Here is an 18,445-nt window from a genome sequence, read left to right on the forward strand (position 1 = left end):
TAATTTTAGTCAGAAAACCTGTTGACAAGAGACCACTTGGTAGACTCAGGAACAGGTGAGAGGATAATATTAAAATGGAGTTTATACACATGGGATGTGAGAATGTGGACTTGATTTGAACTGACTCAGTAGATGCCCATTAGCTTGCCTTTGTAAACACAGGAATGTTCAGGTCTCATGAAAGGAGAGACTGTTTGACTAGATGACTTGAATTCTCAAGACTGTCTTAGCTCCATAAAATCTGCTAAATTTTATTTTATTCTGGTGATGTATGGAGATAGGCTTAACATATGGATAATGCAACATCATACTTAAAGTCTGCCAATTTAAAATTCACCTATATTAGATTTAGTGTGCTTGTAGGTTATGTTGAACATTTACAAATATAATAACCACAAAATACATGGTACATAATGTAAAATTAAACAGACATTGGGGGGAAAACCTACCAGTGCAATGTTGTGCTGAGTCAACTTTAAAATTAAAACAAAATATTTAACCTGGAATGTTATTGGATGTTCCTTTATTTTATTTTGTCACCACAATAAGAAATCTGGATTCACCATATTGTCAATTTTTATGTGTTTTGTCTCATTGAGTCATCATCAGGTGATCTGACTTGAATGTTCAAATAAAATGATATACAAGCTGACATTTCTTTTCCAGATGCGTAAAATATGAAAGGTCAAAAAGAGACCATAGAAATGTAATTAACAGTCTCAACTGGCAAAAAAAAATAGTATACAGAAACAAAACTAAACAGCACTTACATTAGGTTCAGTTTTGAAATGACCTCTTCCATTTTGAATGCACGTATTACATGCCGCAGTAGTAATCAGGTAGTGCTGAAAATTATTTCAGTATGCCCCTGATACTATCAGCAACTTACATTGTTCTGTCAAGACAATCATCATATATGTAAATTTTACCCAATTCATCTGTTTAGCACTAGGTTGAGTGAAGTACAATTTTCATTTTATTCAGCTGCAAAAATACCATACCATTCTGAAGATGAGGAGTATAAGGCAGGTCACCAGTACACAGTGCAGTGCATATAACCTGTAATCATATAAGTTGTGTCAGCTATGTGTATCTATTGGAGTCTTCACTAGAGATAAGCATGTATATGACCTTTTCTTCTTAATTCTGGCCATTGGTTTATGATATTAAGAAATGAATAAAATTACTTAAGTACTTATTATTCAATTCAAGGAAATATATGTACAGTGTAATAGGTGTGACATTTTTTATTTCTCTTATTTATCTCGAAAGCCATAAGACTCGCAGAAAAGAAATTATATTGGGTATATGTGTTTTGTTTTTCCCTACAGCTTTTCTTCTGATAATTAATTAGTGATTTATGCTGATGAGACATGCAGAAGGATGTAAATTCTCAGTAATTATCTTATTTTAACCAAAATTTGTATGTCAGATTTTAGTAAATCTGCCCAGTATCAAATTTCATGAGAATCCCTTCATTAGTTCTTGAGTGGTTACAAGGGGACAGAGACATGATGAATCTAGTAGGCACATTTTTTTTAACTTTTTGTTGTGACTGTACCAAAGATTACTTTACTTATTTTAGTCTTTCATAGTGGTTAATTATTGATGTTAATTCTGTTCTTGGGTTGTTATACCATGTGGATGTGGGCAGTGTTGCAGACATTTGTGCTTCCATCTTCAAGTAGCTTCTTAACCTAAGCAGCATCACCCACATGCGCATGATGTAACATCCCAAGGACAAAATCAACATCAGAAACTAATTTGTCTGCTTCCTTAAACACAGCTCATGTGTTCATTTGGGATGCCTAGAAATCTGCATTAATGATTTTAGCATGTCTAGTTTTACTGTATTATTGATTCATGAAGGTCAGAAACATGGCATCGAAGCATGGTAAAGAAACATGTAAAGCTGGAATTTTTAAGTGAATAGCAGGAAGTGTCTCTGTGATTATGTGCAGGTGCATTACTGATCTCTTTCCAAGGAAGTAGCTAAATGTTCAGTTATTATTCACACTATTTCCATAATTTTTAAAAGGATTTCTCCTAGGATCAACACTTTAAAAAAAGAGAAGTGCTTTAATTCATCTGAAGGATCATGTTGAGTGACAAAGTTATTATTGTAAATTTAAGGTTGTCTCTTATCTAACAGAAAATGCATTTCCTATCTCATCAAAAGGCTCATCAGAAGATTTTTATACTCATGTTGTACAACAAGGGGGAAACTTTTCTTGGAATTATTTGTTATAAAGAAAATATTTTGATCTAAGCAGGATGAAAGAAGTTAGCAATTAAGAGAGTACATAAATAAGTAATTTATGGGATTCAGGCGCTGCTAATTTTATTGAATTATGTATATAAGTGAGGATATGATGCACTGGTCTTGCAGTTAATATGGTGGTAACAAAAATTTGGTTGGAAAACCTCATGAGAATAAAAACTGCTTTGAAGGTGGAGAGAAAAGAAGAATGGAACATAAAAGAATATGTGCTGATGTGGATGGAATTGGGATGAAATGGAATAGGTTCGAGTCCTGGACTTCAGTATTAACAATGTTGGACCTGTAGGTTGTAGTACCTCAAAGTTAATTTGCCTGTTCGTGTAGTGTGTGGTGGTTGTACTTACGTCTGATAACGTTTCCTAGCAAATGCTAATGTGCTCATATCATCCTTCAGGATGTGTTGCCTTACTCCCTTCACACAGGATTCAATGTATTCATTCCAGTTTAATTGCTTTATGTCAAAATTGAATATGTCACGATCTTCAGGTGTCAGTTTTCCAAGCAGAGATCTCACATTTGTATCATGATATTTCCACTCTCGTAAAGAAAAATACTTGACTAAGACAACATACTTCAGGTGTTCAATTGAATGCCTGATGTGCCTGCATTGAAAGAGTCATCTGTTAATAAGGAAATATGTAAAAGGTAAAGCTATCCCTGTAACAGGCCGTGGAGGCCAATAGGGTTGTGAGACTTGAGGGTCCCACATTTTCTAGACAGTCGGCTCTCAGATGGCAGTGAGGTTGTCAGCCATATGTGCCTGCTGCCCTTTACCCCCCAGGAAGAATCCTGGTACTCATTTCTGTTAGTGGTTGAGTTGACAGCAGGGCCGTATTGCGGCTGGAAGGATTAGGTCAATCGGAAAATTCAGTGACCTCATTGGGATTCGAACCCGTGATCCTCTTGCTTGTAGCATAGTGCCTCAGTCAACTACGCTACTGCATGCCCCTAATAGGGAAATCTGTCACCAAATATTCATTGAATTACCTATATCAGTTTTGAAGTTATCAGAGCAGTGATTGGTTTAGACTCCATCTAACCTTGTAGACGGATACCTACATTTCAGATGAACATGCTGTTACCAACTTGTGGGTTGAACTGTACACAGAACAGTAATTTGCTGCTGGTCTTTGCCAGCACAGTCATTGTAGGTTTCAGGCCCTCTCAGCACCTGTGACCATATTTTTGTTCATGTGTTTTGAAATGGGGCCTCCTCTATGATAAGAGGAGAGATTGGTCTTTCTGTGACTTTCTCTAAGCAGAGCAGTAATTTGCTGCTGGCCTTTACAAGGAAAGTGGTCACTCAGACCTCCTAACCATTCTTACTGCTCAGACAAGGTTCCATATTTTCACCCCCTTCTGTAGGTCTGGCTGACCACTTTCCTTCAGATCTGCATATATAACCCAAATGATTCTTATTCCCATTGATTCAACACTGAAGATAGGCAGCATGTTCCATCAAAACATCAGTATCCACCTACAAAACTACATGATGTCACAAAACAGAACTTTTCACTTGTAAGTAGTAAGCAGCAATAGCAGTAGTAGCAGTAGTAGTAGTTTCTTTGCGAAAGAAAAGAGCTAATAAGCTTGATCTCACACTTCAAAAATTCCAATTTATATAACTTGTATAGCAAGCCAGTGTGCCATGTAGTATCAAAGGCTTTTTCAGTATCAAGGAATACCTCAGCCATGGATATGTTATTGTTGAAATTAAGTGTCACATGCCCCATAAGCCTCATGCATTGCAATGTTGTGCTGTGACATTTGCAGAATTCAATTTGCCTTGCATTAGGCAGGCCTCTTTCTCTAATGTGCCTTTGGGCTGTTTTTAGTATATCTTTCTCAAATATCTTGCCAATTGTGGGGTTATTTATGGCCCATGCTGGGTTTTGGTAAGGTTATCGCATCTGTGTGGTGAATGACTGTATACCGCTGATATTTATACAAGTTTGTCTAATCAGTGCTTCTTCATATCGCTGTGTTATGCAGTAAGTGGGCAAATTCTTAACTCTGCGGTCGCTCACTCATCCTATATGGGAATTATGTAAAATGGAAATCAGTGCAAGGAACCTTGCTCTGTATGAGTTTTCACATGAGCTAAATCATTGTCTTAAGTCGGTTATAGCACAAGCCAGTATCCAGGCATTTTTGGAAAGTGTTCTTCCAGTCTAGTTCCCTAGTGCCTCAGATGCTTAGATGCACCCTCTTTGTTCACATGAAGTAAAATGTGATCGGTTTTTATTGCTTAGTTTCAGTTGTTTGAGGTCAGTAGTCTTAGGAGAATGTGCTGCCCCTGGTGGCAAGATCATGGAACAACTGCAGTTAAAATGGCATAGAAATCATTGTAGTATGCGGTATCAGCAGAAAGGTTTCACCAGGCTGGTAACGTACAACAATTCAGTGTGGATCCTGAACGAAATTTTAAGTGCAGGAAAGCAAAGAAGTGTGCAGTGCACAGATTAGTTAATAAATCTGAAACAGATGGAAGCGTGATCGACGGAAGGCTTTGTCAGTGATAAGTGTGTTAAGACACCAGAAAGTATCCCCGTTTTGAGCATGTGTTGAGGAGAGTGGCAGGAAAAGTGTAAAACATCTTTCTCTGCACCTCAGTTTGGGAGCACTTTCAACATATGCGATAATTCCAGAAGATGTAAAAACTGAACCATCTTTATAGGAAAACTTTTCCTCTTACACACCTGCTTGATCAGGTAGCTTTATGTAAAGTATTCATGCAAAAGAATGAAGATGTCTCTGGCCTACATATGGTTTAGCAATCTACATGTTAGGAAGATATTTTAACACACATGCAAGCATACCTCTTAGGTGGTGATGTGCAGTAAAACAAAATCTGCAAGAGAAAAGCTGGCACTAACTGCAGAAAACACCAAAGGATTGAGTAAATAGGCCAGAATCTCGTACATATTAAACAGTAGTACCATTGTGCATGGGCTGCTGGGCACTGCTTGATTTTCTGACCAACATATAACCAATACTCTTTCCAAGTTATAGGATTTTGAGTGCCTGACACAAAATTGTACACCTTTGTTTGTTCCCTGCAACAACAAATTTATTGCAAGTGGTTAATTATTTGTCACAGACAGTGCTTTCCAAGATCTGTAACCTCTTTTGTGGTACAGATGTTCATGTATGTCATTTAATATTGTCACGTGTTAGGTGACTACGGACGGGTTGCTAATCGGATTTATTAGAGACTTATAACAGCTTGTGACTACACTTCACATACCAGCAGACTAGCTTGTTATGTAACCTCGGGGCAGACATATAGATAACACAGCCTCCTCTGTTGCTGCATGTTGATTCACTGCTACAGAGATATGTTTATCGCACAGTTGCATAACAATGAGCAAGGCATGGACATGCAGAAAATTCTGCTTTTCATTTGTTGGGTGATGTCACAGCGTACATGACGCGTTCCACTGCTACGTGTGTATGGGCCATTACCTATGAACGGCTTTTTCTCTGCCTCCACAGATATTGCTTTGAACAAATATGCCACTATATATATATATATATATATATATTTCCTTCCACATTATGTTATTCTAAATTATCCAGTAATCCTCTCCATCCAGTCACTGGCCAATCCACTTATGTGTTCATAAATTCTCAATAAAATTTGGAGATATTTTTCTCCCTCTACAGACAGAATCCATACTTGGGTACCAGTAATCCTACTCTGTGGCTTTAGTCTACAAGCTAACTATACCGACCAAGCAACCGCCGCTTGTCAGCAAAATTAGTGCCAACTTTTGCAGATAGAGGGTGTCACGTGGTTAGCACAACGGATTCCCATGGTCGTTAATCTCGGTTTTCTAGACCGGAAGTACCAGTGATAAGTTCGTCACAAAATAAATAAAATTCTAACAACAATAATAGTAAGCAATATGTGAGACAAGAAATGTCTACGATAGAAAAACACGTTTGTTATGCTTAGAATGTCATATTTTTCTCTTTCATTAATAATTATCATGGCTGAATTGATTTTATTTTTGTAATACATTATACCATGGCTTATCAATATGTTGCACTGAGAATATAATTTATTTACCTGTAAACAGCCATTGCTGTTTCCCAGCCAATTGCAATCATTGCATTTGCACACATGTCCACAGGTATTAAGTCACAAACTTTTCTGTCATGGTACAGACAAATCTGAGTGCGCCCCAGATAGAGATCAGCAAGAATCCTGGTTACGCCATAAACATTGTTAATCCATCCAGGGTGTGGTTCCTTCCAGGCATTAATTACTGATTTACAAGAAGAATACAATTCAGTTGAGATATCATAGTAATCCTTCATTTTAATTATGCTGCTGCCTATTTATATCTTAATTTTGCAACTGAATTATTCCCTTGTTATGTAGGATATGAAGTTCTCACAGTGGTGGTTATGAAGAGTTCTATTTTCTGGGATATAATGCAAAAAAACGTAGCAAGCAGAACTGCCTGCTACGTGCTTAGTGCTTGTTTCTTTCTTTGCTTATTCTTCAACCCTGAAGATGGAGGCAACATGATCCTTCAGAATATTGGTTAGCTTTCAACAGACTACATGACATTGTGTCCCAGAAGGTAGAAGTCTTTATTCATTTATTATTACAAACTTAATCCTCTAACATAACTATGTAATATATTGCTTCATTTACACGCATAAGTATTCTCAACATACTTAAGCCTACAGGTGCTATGTGCAAAAAGATTTTGAACTTCAGAAAACTGTTACCATGACATCTGGACCACATAGTCAGGAAACATCTGGAGGAGGTCATTCTTTACATTCTTATGTGAAGGTAAAAGTAAAATTGTCCCTGTGCTCAAAAAATTTAAGCACTATGCCATGAAGGCGTATAGGGGAGTGGATGTATGGATCCACATTTTCTTGATCTCAGCACTAGTTGGAGGTGAGTGGTCAGCTTTATGGCCCGACCACTTTACCCCCCGGGGTAAGAGTCCACGTTACCGATTGGATTGGAGGTTGGGTGGACCCCAGAGCCAGTCTGGGATGATTTAAAGAAAAGAAAATTCTTGACCCTACTTTACTGACCCCTCAGTCATCCAGCCTGTAGCCACATGCAATACTGACTGAGCTACCCCAGCTCCCAAAACTCTTATATTCTTAGAAATTATTAATCCATGAAAGAAGAGCAGCTCTGATTACCTAAAATGGTGGCTAGGCACTGTATGAATTAAAGCAGGCTCTTGTAGAGTTAAAATGATATTTGTTATTGAAGAGTTATGTCTTCTGGGATATAACATTGAATAGCCCATTGAGCCAACATTTTGGAGGAACGTGTCACCTCAATCTTCATGGTTGAAGAATCTGCCAAACAAGAAACCGAAATGAAGCAGGTAGCAAGCAGAAAAGTCTACCAACAGAGTGTGGGTAACCATGGTGATCATAACTATAAGAGAGTACTGCTTTAGATTTCAAGCATGGACATCTGTATACATTCACGTTATCTTAACATCATGATAACTTCTCCAATTAGGGCCACAAGTACATTTGAAAACAGTTAAGGCTGAGATTACAGTCTTCCTGTAGCCTGCAGCTTCTGAACTGAAGGTTGAGGCGGCAGGTTCCTCTGAAATGTTGGTACCTGGCTACAAAAAAACATAGTATCACATCTTGGAAGACCATGGTCTTAACATTCGCTATCATGAAAACCTCAGATGTCTTGCAGTTCAGGTTAAGCACCAGATGATCTTAAGATGACAAAGAAAATTTGTAATTGCAAAGAGAAAGGATACAGAACTGCCTCACCCATTGAAGGTCTGAAGATTGCCACTGGCAAGTGCTTCTTATTCTTCTGAATCATGTCTTCTGCTAAAGCTTTGCTGTACGTATACGTATTCGGCCACTTCTCAACATCCCTGTAAATACAGAGACTTGTAGTAATCTGTGTTAATATTCACTCACTCACTCATAGAGCTGAGCCCTTCTTGAGAAGCCACCAATTGTGCAGCTACTCGAGAACATCCAGCATGTTAGGGAACCCACAGGTTCATTACCGTGTTCACAAGAGCCCTCTACTGGTCCCTATCCTAAGAAAGATGAATCCAGTCCATACCATACCAACCTATCTCTCTAAGATCCATTTTAATATTGTCCACCCACCTATGCCTTGGTCTTCCCAGTGCTCTCTTTCCATCTGGCTTTCCAAACAATATCCTACATGCATTCCTCCTTTCCCCCATTCATGCTACATGCCCTGCGAATCTCACCCTCCTTTACTTGAACATTCTAATTATACTTGGAGAAGAGTACAAATTATGAAGCTCCTCATTTATGGTTTTCTCCAACCTCCTGTCACTTCATCTCTCTTCGGTCCAAATATTCTCCTCAACACCCTGTTCTCACCCTCAGTCTATGTTCCTCCCTTAATGTCAGAGACCTTTTTACACGCATACAGAACCACGAGCAAAATTATGGTTCTGTATATTCTAATTTTTATGTTTTTGGGCAGCAGACAAGAAGAAAAAAGGTTCTAGACTGAATGGTAGCAAGCATTACCTGAGTTCAGTCTCCTCTTAATTTCCTCCTGAATCAGGTTTTGATTTGTTATACTTGTTCCCAAATATTTGAACTGTGCCACATTTTCAAAACATCTGTTACCTGTCTTAATAGTCTGCTTCCTGTTGTGTGTTATATATATGGTTTGTAGTCTACACAACAATTTTCTGTATTTAAAAAACAAAGAAAACACTACTGTATCAACATTTGTTCTTATTTTGTTTTTACATGTTTCGACCCTAATACCGGGCCATCATCAGGCAAACAATGCTCAAGCTTCAGCTATTTAATTCCAATTAATTGTTATCGAATTCTGCAAATACTCGTAAGGATCCTTATTATGTCTTGAAATTATTTAAATTCATAAATTGAGTCTTTTTGGTCCAAATTTTAAAATTCTTAGATGATAACATGTAAAATTAAAGATATAAAGGTTAAAATTAGAAACTAAAGATTAAAACATGTAAAATTGTACAGAAATGGAATAGAGATGTTCTGTGCTAAAACTCTGAGGCAGCGTCTATACGAGCGCACAAAATGCGTCCGTTGTAACGAATGTACTTTGCTGAGGACACCACACAGTTGCAGAATGCGGTGCGTAGTTTCATTGCAGACAAAAAAACTACGCACCGCATTCTGAAACTGTGTGGTGTCCTCAGCAAAGTACGTTCGCTACAACGGACGCATTTTGTGCGCTCGTGTAGACGCTGCCTGAGACCGCTACGTGGTGACCTTATTTTATGCCGGTAGAGGCGACTGTATCGTGAGGCTCCAGAGTACCGTAGTCTTCTTACATGGGATAGGTTGTCTAGTCATGACCTTAGTAATGTCTTACGGATGTATATATCTACTCCCCGCATACGCTTTCATGGCGTAGTGCTTAGTTAAGGACAAGAACAACTTTACCTTTTTATATGTATATCCAGAATAGTATTTTTCTATTAATAATTTTTCTTCTGTGTTCCATTTACCTGTACTTCGTCCCGTTTTCCCCATCCAAAATTTCTCCTTCAGCGGACAGCTTGAGGTCCATTGGATATATTTTCTCTTCAATCTCGCTGTGAGGACATTGTGAATATGCTGTAGACACGTACACCAGAGCCTGCGCACAGAGTTCACCTATCAGAACTATATGCAGCATGTTTAACTAATACCTGATACCTGGTTTGCTTCTCCAAATTCTTAAACCCAAAACATACATATTTTATCTCTAAAACATAGGGTTGTACAGAGCGGCCTCCGTAGTCTAGAGGTAACTTTCCCACCTCATGACTCGTAGTACGCGGGTTCAAACCCGGCGGAGGTCGTCGAATTTTTAAGGGCGGAAAAATTCAGGGAACAAGTCCTCCGGGAGGGACTTTAAGCCGTGGGTCCCGTATCGTAGCTTTACGGCACGTAAAAGAACCTCATACAGGAGGTCACTGAGCCAAATTCAAGGACATTTCCCGCCCAACAATAGTCTCTAACGCCTCTGATAGATGGGGGAAGCATTATAGATACCGCTAAGCCAGTAGAGGCCGAACTCGCTGGCTCGGTCGGGAGTGATGGTACGCACCAGTATCGGCAGAGTATAGAGACTGGTAGAATGTCATAGAGGGAAGCACAATGGACCAATACTGGTCTAAGTGCATGGGGAAACCCACCCTCTCCAGTAACTAACTAATCCACCGAATGTCTGCATTCTCAACACTACCTGTGATCTGTGAATTGTAATTACTTCATTCCGAATGTTATCAGCCAACAGGCTTATTGATTCATTGGTAAAATTCGTAGCCGCCTCGCAACCGGCGGCACACCGGTCGTCGTGAAGCGCAGCGCCGTGAACCGATCAACAGATGTAAGAATTTGCCTCTATTATTGATAAGGCAAAAAGAATCCGCGATAGCTCAGTTAGTATGGCGACTGGCTGGAGGCTGGAAGGCCGGCTCCTACCCACTGCGTTTCCTGGGGATAAAATGGCCAGAGCGTGAAGCTGACAACTCATCACTCACTCAGTGCTGAGGTCAAGAACTGCAGAGCTGTACATCCATTCCCCAATATACGTATATTCAAACATTGTGCTTAATTAATCTGAGACTTATATTTGAAACTTTTGTTTAACATAATGGTTATTAACGAAATACAAATAATTTAGTGTCTTTAATGTGATTAACTCTGCAAAGAATGGAATTATATTGCAATAAATGAACGAAGCTATACCAGCGGTAGCGTAGCTACTGGCAGGGCCTGCCTTGCTGGACAGGTCAAAGGGTAGGCATCAGACGAAGAGAGACACCAAAAACCAAAAACTGATGCCGGAAACAGCGTCATCAGCAGCAACTTGAAGCACAGAGCAAATGATGCCCGAGATGGTTCAAGTTCGTATAGCAACAGACGTGACCAGAGTAGTTTGAACGGCTGCTGTGCTGCGATGTGGAAAGCAAATGGAAAAACTACCACATTATCACTTTTCCTGGATAGTCTCTTTCCAAAAACAGAGATACCATGTATGCGAACCAGAAGACGTAAGAAGATGCTGGATGACCTTGGGGACAGAAGAGGATATTCACATTTTAAGGAGAAATCTCTAGTGGAGGAATTGTTTTGGGAGAGACTGTGGACCTGTCACCTGACAGATTACTGATGAATGAATGAAATGAACGAAAAGGCCAGAGAAGTATGAAAACATCAATTAGTAATAACTATGAGAAATACATATATATATATATACTTCCGAAAAGATATAATTTGGGACAGTAGCACAAAAAATAATCAAAAAGAAACAAAATATATACTACTATGTCAACATTTGTTTTTATTGGTGCTCATGTTGTGTGTATATGATTATTGTATATTGACAATTATATCTTAATTTTAAAATGTGGTTCAAATATAATTAATATTAGACATTAAACTTGACATTAAATGGATACAAGTTATAATTCTAATTCAAATGGCTGTTAAAGCATTTATTACCTATATTAAAAACTCCATTTAAGCCTTGTGCCTGCTACATATCGTATTTTTGTTGTTCCACTATGTTAGTGATACTGATTAATGTCGCAATTCAGAAGATAAATTAGTATTTGTGTACACCTGAAGATTACCCAAGAAAGGGGCTCGAAACATGTAGCGGTACCACCAGAAACGAATAAAATCAAATGTTGACACAGTAGTGTCTTTTGTTTCTTTTTGATTATTTGTTGTGCGACTTTCCCAAATTATACATTTTCGTAATTAACACACAACAAAATCAGGTGGACCGATTATGTGAGAAATGAAGAAGTGTTAATTACAGTCAGTGAGCAGAGGAATATCCTACACGAAATAAGAAAACGGAAGGCTAATTGGATTGGTCATGTTTTACGTAAAAACTGCCTTCTAAAAAAGTTATCGAAGGAAAGATAGAGGGGCGGATAGAAGTGACAAGAAGACGAGGAAGAAGACGTAAGAAGATGCTGGATGACCTTGGGGACAGAAGAGGATACTGTCATTTTAAGGAGAAAGCTCTAGATCGCATTAAATGAAGGAATTGTTTTGGAAGAGACTGTGGACCTGTCGTCTTCACAGATTACTGATGATGATGACACAACAAGATACATGTCATAAAGGTTAGAATAGAGATTAACACTGTGCTTTCTTTACCTTGATTTCTGGTAGCTCATGACATAGCTGCAGCACACCAAGAACTGACAGTGTATTTGCCTTTATAGCAACATGGAGTGGCTTATTGAACTTGACACTTGCGGCAACGTGAAATACTATAGACACGTGACTTTTCAGTATGAGTTCACGATCCTCACTGGAGAGTCCTAACCCTGGCTCCTCGATATCTGCTTCCACAGCGGACACTTTCAACAGCTTCTCTTCAGGCACTTCCGAGAACACCTATACAAAATGAAGCAAGATTGGAAACGGTGTACACCGCGAAGTAGAACACAAAATTCCTTCGAAGTTTGGTTAAAAATATAAATAATTAAATATATTAGTGAGTCTGTGTTATAAAATGTCGAAAATTCTGTAAAATTTTACGGGATAGGTGAAGAATTGAATTTATGACATCCAAATTAAGCTTTAATATGGCCAGTATGGCCGAAAATCTAACTTGCTTTACAACTATCGGTGGAAGTCTTTTATATCGAATTTTAACATCTTTCAAACAATTTATACGATATATGGTGAAGTCCATTTATAGCCTTACATAAACAATATGGCTGAAAATTTGAATTTCCCGACAAGCTTTGGTAGAAATATACCGGATTATAACAAAATCTGTGAAACCGTGACCNAGGTCTCAACTTCGTGGCCTGTAGTCCGCAAGCGAACTATACCGACCGAGCGACCGCCGCTTGTCGGCGAAGTTAATGCCAACTCTAGTGGATAGAGGGTGTCGCGTGGTCAGCGAAACGGATCCCCACGGCATTTAATCTCGATTTTCTAGACCGGAGCCGCTATTTCCTTGAAATAGCTCCTCGATTATCCTCACGAGGCTGAGTGGACTCCGTTCCAGACCCACTACTTCTCAGAAAATCTGGTAGAGCAGGGAATCGAACCCAGGACTTCTGGATCTGTAGCCACTAGATCACAGAGGCGGTCTATGATACATGAAATAGTTCATTTATAGCGTTATGTAAAGTAGGTTTTATTATAGATGACTATGATTAAAAGGGGATTTCCCGATAAATTCTGGTTGAATCATAGGGTGAGTAGTCGCACGGTTTAGGCACTGGTCTTAAATCACGCAAAAAAAAGAGGCTGACATGTGACGTTCACAGAAAGTGATTTTTTTATTTTTTAACAAACAATAATATAAAACGCGTGTTCTAATAAAACAAAAAAAAAAAAACAAACTCAGTGGTTTTAGTGCGCAAGCGAAATATAGCGTACTCTAATTCCTGATTAAAAGTAAACTTTTCTTCATCTTTTTGCGATTATGATATGTTATGGTTGCTTTCCTACTTGTATTCGCAAAAGAGAAAACACAGAAGATGTACGCCCGTTAATTTTTGTGCTGCGTGCAATGAATACCAAATGAACTGTACTTTTTTTTTTCCTTGGCACTACAGCCCCAGTGGGCCTAGGCCTACCTCCATGAACTTCTCCGTTCACTTCGGTTTTTCTAGATCTTACACATTCGGTAGGACTCCTTGGGCGGGTGATCAGCTCGTCGCAAGGCCTCTACCTGTACACAAACACAGAAAAACGCACACACACAAACTAAACAGCCATGCTCTGAGTGGGATTCGAACCCACGATCCCGGTTTCCAAGCGCGCTAAGACATTACATGCCGAACTATACTTTACTGTACAAATTTTTAAGAAATTTATAACTGTGATCCATATTTTTAAGTTCTACAAGAATCGTAAAACTAGTTACTTTTTTGTCATGCATCCTCAAGGGGCTGAAACATGTAAGGATACATATCGAATTCAAACTATTCTAAATTTCTTGCACTGGATGGTTTGTTACTGCGTTAATTAGGATCTCGGTGGGTTCAGCTTCTTCCTAGCATAACTGCTATGTTGTCTGTTTACCCTTCCGCCCCAACAAGCACTGACATATCCACACCTCATTACTGCTTGTCAGTATCTGTGGTCTAGTGGTCAGAGTTCCGGGCTACAGATCCAGACGTCCGGGTTCGATTCCCGGCGCTACCAGATTTTCTGAGAAGTAATGGGTCTGGAACGGGGTCCACTCAGCCTCGTGAGGATAATTGAGGAGATATTTCAAGGAAATAGCGGTTCCGGTCTAGAAAACCGAGATTAATGTTCGTGGGGATCCGTTGCTCTGACGACGCGACACCCTCTATCCGCTAAAGTTGGCACTAACTTCGCCGACAAGCGGCGGTCGCTCGGTCGGCATAGTTCGTTTGCAGAATATAGGCCACGGAGTTTGTTTTGTTTGTAAGCTTAATTTTTGCTATTTACACTGCACTGCCCCGATACTATAATTATTATTCTTGTTTTAGTACATTCATTGCCAATTCATGAATGGTATTACTTTTACTTAACTTGCCTTGGGCGACCTCTGTGTTAACCACATCGTCGTTGCCCCGTTGTTGGGGTGGTGTGTCAGTGCAAGAAATCCAGTGTTCCCGTTGGCGTGCAAAAGAATTAGAAGAAATTGGAAACATGTTTATTCGGGGTTTACCCAGTAGACACAGTAGACAAGTGGTTCTTAATTGGTGGCTCGCGATCTCCAGGACATTCATCCAACATAAAAGTTAAAGGTAAAGTTATCTCTGCGCTTAACTAATTAAGAACTACGCCATGAAGGCGTATGGGGAGTGGATGTATTTTTTTTTCCTTGGCACTACAGCCCCAGTGGGCCTAGGCCTACCTCCATGAACTTCTCCGTTCACTTCGGTTTTTCTAGATCTTACACATTCGGTAGGACTCCTTGGGCGGGTGATCAGCTCGTCGCAAGGCCTCTACCTGTACACAAACACAGAAAAATGCACACACACAAACTAAACACCCATGCCCTGAGTGGGATTCGAACCCACGATCCGGGTTTCCAAGCGAGCGAAGACAGTTCATGCCTTAGACCGCTCGGCTACTGTGACCGGCAGTGTATAAGAATAATATATAAGAATTCAGTCCGTACCTCACAGGAAACAGATCCGAACCCACGATCCCGGGCTCCGAGCGAGCGAAGACAGTACATGCCTTAGACCGCTCGGCTACCGTGACCGGCGGAGTGGATGTATAGATCCACATTTTCTTGACCTCATCACTAAGGGGAAGTGAGTATAGGATGTTCCTCCGAAATATTGGTATATACCAGACTGTACAGTATAACCCACAATTTTTCATCGCGAAAATAAAAAATGAAATTTTTTAATTATTGCGTAACCTATATTTCTTTGGGCCCAATGATGAGATGAATTACTTGGGTTCAGTGCCACAACCCGACTTCTGAAGCAATAAGACAAAGAATAAATGTACTCAAACTAAGTAGAAAGTGAAGGCCGCGTCATAGCTCAAGCGGTTAGTCGCTGGCTTCCCACCGCGGCGTCCCCGGTTCGATTCCGGGTCTAGTCAAGTGGGATATGTGGTGGACAAAGTGGCGCTAGGCCAGGTTATCTCCGAGTATTTCGGTTTCCCCTGCCAATCTTCATTCCACCAATTGCTCCACAATCACCCTCACCTATCATCTGGGGCTGGTACAATAGGCCAGAAGTGGCCGCAGTACACGGGACGTAGTCCCACCCCACTAGCAATAAGAGAAAAAAGTAGAACGTGAAAACATGGGCCGTGCCATAGCGCTGGCGGTTAATCGCCATTGTCTCTGGTTTACCACGGGTCATGTCATATTTGATTTGTAATTTAAAAAAATGACACTGGAGCAGGTTCACTCCGAGTATTTTGGTTTCCCCACCAAATCTCACAGTAACAGTTTTCTTAAACGGAATCATATCACACTTACTGAGCTGGATAAAGTTGCAGAAAGCCTGCCTGTGACGGTTTCTTCTTTGTTTTTTCTCAAGAGCACAATTATGCCCTCGATATCTGGACACGACAGAAGCAATTTCACTAGCAGCATTTTTCCCAGAAACCCAGTTGCTCCTGTGAGAAGTACAACCTTCCCCTGGTAAAATTCTTGCAATGTTGTCACCATTTCTTTCTACAGTTTGAAGCAGAAGACGAATATGAAAAGTTAAATAGTTCCTTGTAGTGTCACTGGTGAAGATTTTTCTTATTTCATTTATATATACCCTTACATGTTTCGGTCTTCAGAGACCATCTTCAGAGGGACACCTTTACATCAATACAGTTGGAATACATATTCTAAAAGTTAAAGTATATACATACAATTGGGTATAAAAGCTAAATTCTTTACAACTACAGCTGCTGTCCCAATACGTTAAAATATTTATAGTTAGTTTGTTAAGATTCTATTGGAATTCGTAAACCAAGCTGGTTCGTGTCGTCCCTCTTATTATTTCTTTTGATGGGGGGCCAATGTTTGCCCCCTTGTTCTCGAGAAGAGGATTCTTTGATGTTGTCCTGTGTGTGTTTCTGGCCCGCTGTGTTGTGACGAACACTTGTGAATAGGCTGTTAGTAACGCAGTTTTATAACAAAGTAATTTTTACGCTGGTCAATTGCATATGTCTCTTTCCGCTGTATATAAAGACATCAATAAGAAAGGACTACCAGCGGATGGGAGCTTCGCTCAGTATTCGCCCACAGGGACACTTCTGGGCCTCTGCGAATTTCATGCTACTAATAAGATTTAAACAATATTCTTATAAAATCTGGCTATTTTAGAAGAGGTCACTATCAAATAGAAAAGGTGGCAGATTCTAAAGGGGCCCATCCACGTACGAGTCCGGCTCGGCGAGCTTCACTTCGGAGCCGGGCTCGGATTAATTTCACCACAAACACATGAGCTGATTCCCAAATTTGCGACCCACACACGGACGAGTTTGGCTCATTGGAACCCGAGCTGAGTCATACTCGCGAGCCAGACTCGTACGTGTATGGGCCCCTTAAAGTGTTCTGACTGTGGTGTATAACACTCGGAATTACTGGGTTTTTGAACTTCTTATTCATCGTCTGATGTTCTATAGGACATTAAAGAACACGGCGTTCTGATATGATGTTAGCGCTTTCTACTCCCCCCTCTTTTGAGGGCGGAAACAGATCCCAGTTTCCGAATTTTTTAGTTAATTAGCGTTCTTTACCCCACCGATGGTGTCACCACCTTATCGCTGCGGTGGGATTTGAGTGCTCCTGAGACCCTGAGAGTTATGCCGGCGGTAGCGTAGCTACTGGTAGGGTCACACATGCCGAACATGTCACTGGGTAGGAGCTAGACGAAGAGGGATACCCTGCTCCTCCAAGTTGGAGGCTGGCGGGAGGCTAACAACGGAAATCGACAACAGCGAAAGAGCTGAGATGGGTGGAGGATGTGTACTGATGATCTCCATAAACTGAAAGTGAAAGGACGGGGAGGTAAGATGAAGAACAGAGAAGAACGGAGGCAGATTGTTCAGGAGGCCAAAGCTTGCCCTGAGCTGTAACGCCGAGGGGACGGAAGTGTTCTTTAAATTACTGGACGATGGACAAAGTCCAAAAATTCAATAATTCCGAGAAAGGGATATGTTTCGATTCAGAGTTCGTTGCCTCAAAAGAAAAGTAAAGAACATTTTACAGTCCGCAAAAAGAAATACGTGTAATAAAGGACAAAGAATCCGTATTGTGAGGACTTCCGAATGGCGAAGTACCGATTCTGTTTTCTGTGATTGGGAACATTTGTCTGATAAAATTCATATCCAGAATGGTCTACAACAAGGAGCTGCTTTATCGCCACTCCTTTTCAGCTTTGCTTTAGAATACGCAATTAGGACGGTCCATGGAAACCAGGTGGGACTGAAATTAAACGGAACACATCAGCTGTTGGTCTACGCCGATGATGTGAATCTACTGGGTGATAATGTAGATACCATAAAGAAGACACACAAACTTTAATTGACGCAAGTAAAGAGGTTGGTCTAGAAGTAAACACTGAGAAAACTAAGTATATCTTGATGTCTCGTCACCAAAATGAAGAGAAAAACTCATGACATAAAGATAGGAAACAGATGTTTTGAAAATGTGGCACAGTTCAGATATTTGGGAACAACGATAACAGATCGAAACCTGATTCA

The 18,445-nt window shown here is 40.0% G+C and overlaps 1 protein-coding gene across 1 annotated transcript in view; it reads right to left on the reverse strand.

The window, feature by feature from the left end:
* Positions 1 to 231: 231 nt before the first annotated feature.
* Positions 232 to 18,445, reverse strand: part of LOC111861591 (putative fatty acyl-CoA reductase CG5065) — a 21,178-nt gene continuing 2,964 nt past the window's right edge. Inside the window, exons 2-9 of the mRNA XM_023846275.2 lie at positions 16,221 to 16,418; positions 12,437 to 12,679; positions 9,784 to 9,914; positions 8,063 to 8,172; positions 6,353 to 6,552; positions 5,101 to 5,345; positions 2,626 to 2,883; positions 232 to 1,059 (exon numbers count right to left, since the gene is read on the reverse strand). Coding sequence (XP_023702043.1) covers positions 981 to 1,059; positions 2,626 to 2,883; positions 5,101 to 5,345; positions 6,353 to 6,552; positions 8,063 to 8,172; positions 9,784 to 9,914; positions 12,437 to 12,679; positions 16,221 to 16,418 — 1,464 coding nt within the window. The 3' untranslated portion in view covers positions 232 to 980. The remainder of the gene's footprint in view (positions 1,060 to 2,625; positions 2,884 to 5,100; positions 5,346 to 6,352; positions 6,553 to 8,062; positions 8,173 to 9,783; positions 9,915 to 12,436; positions 12,680 to 16,220; positions 16,419 to 18,445) is intronic.

This window comes from Cryptotermes secundus, unplaced genomic scaffold (assembly GCF_002891405.2).
Source record: "Cryptotermes secundus unplaced genomic scaffold, Csec_1.0 scaffold2307, whole genome shotgun sequence".
NCBI classification, from domain to species: domain Eukaryota; kingdom Metazoa; phylum Arthropoda; class Insecta; order Blattodea; family Kalotermitidae; genus Cryptotermes; species Cryptotermes secundus.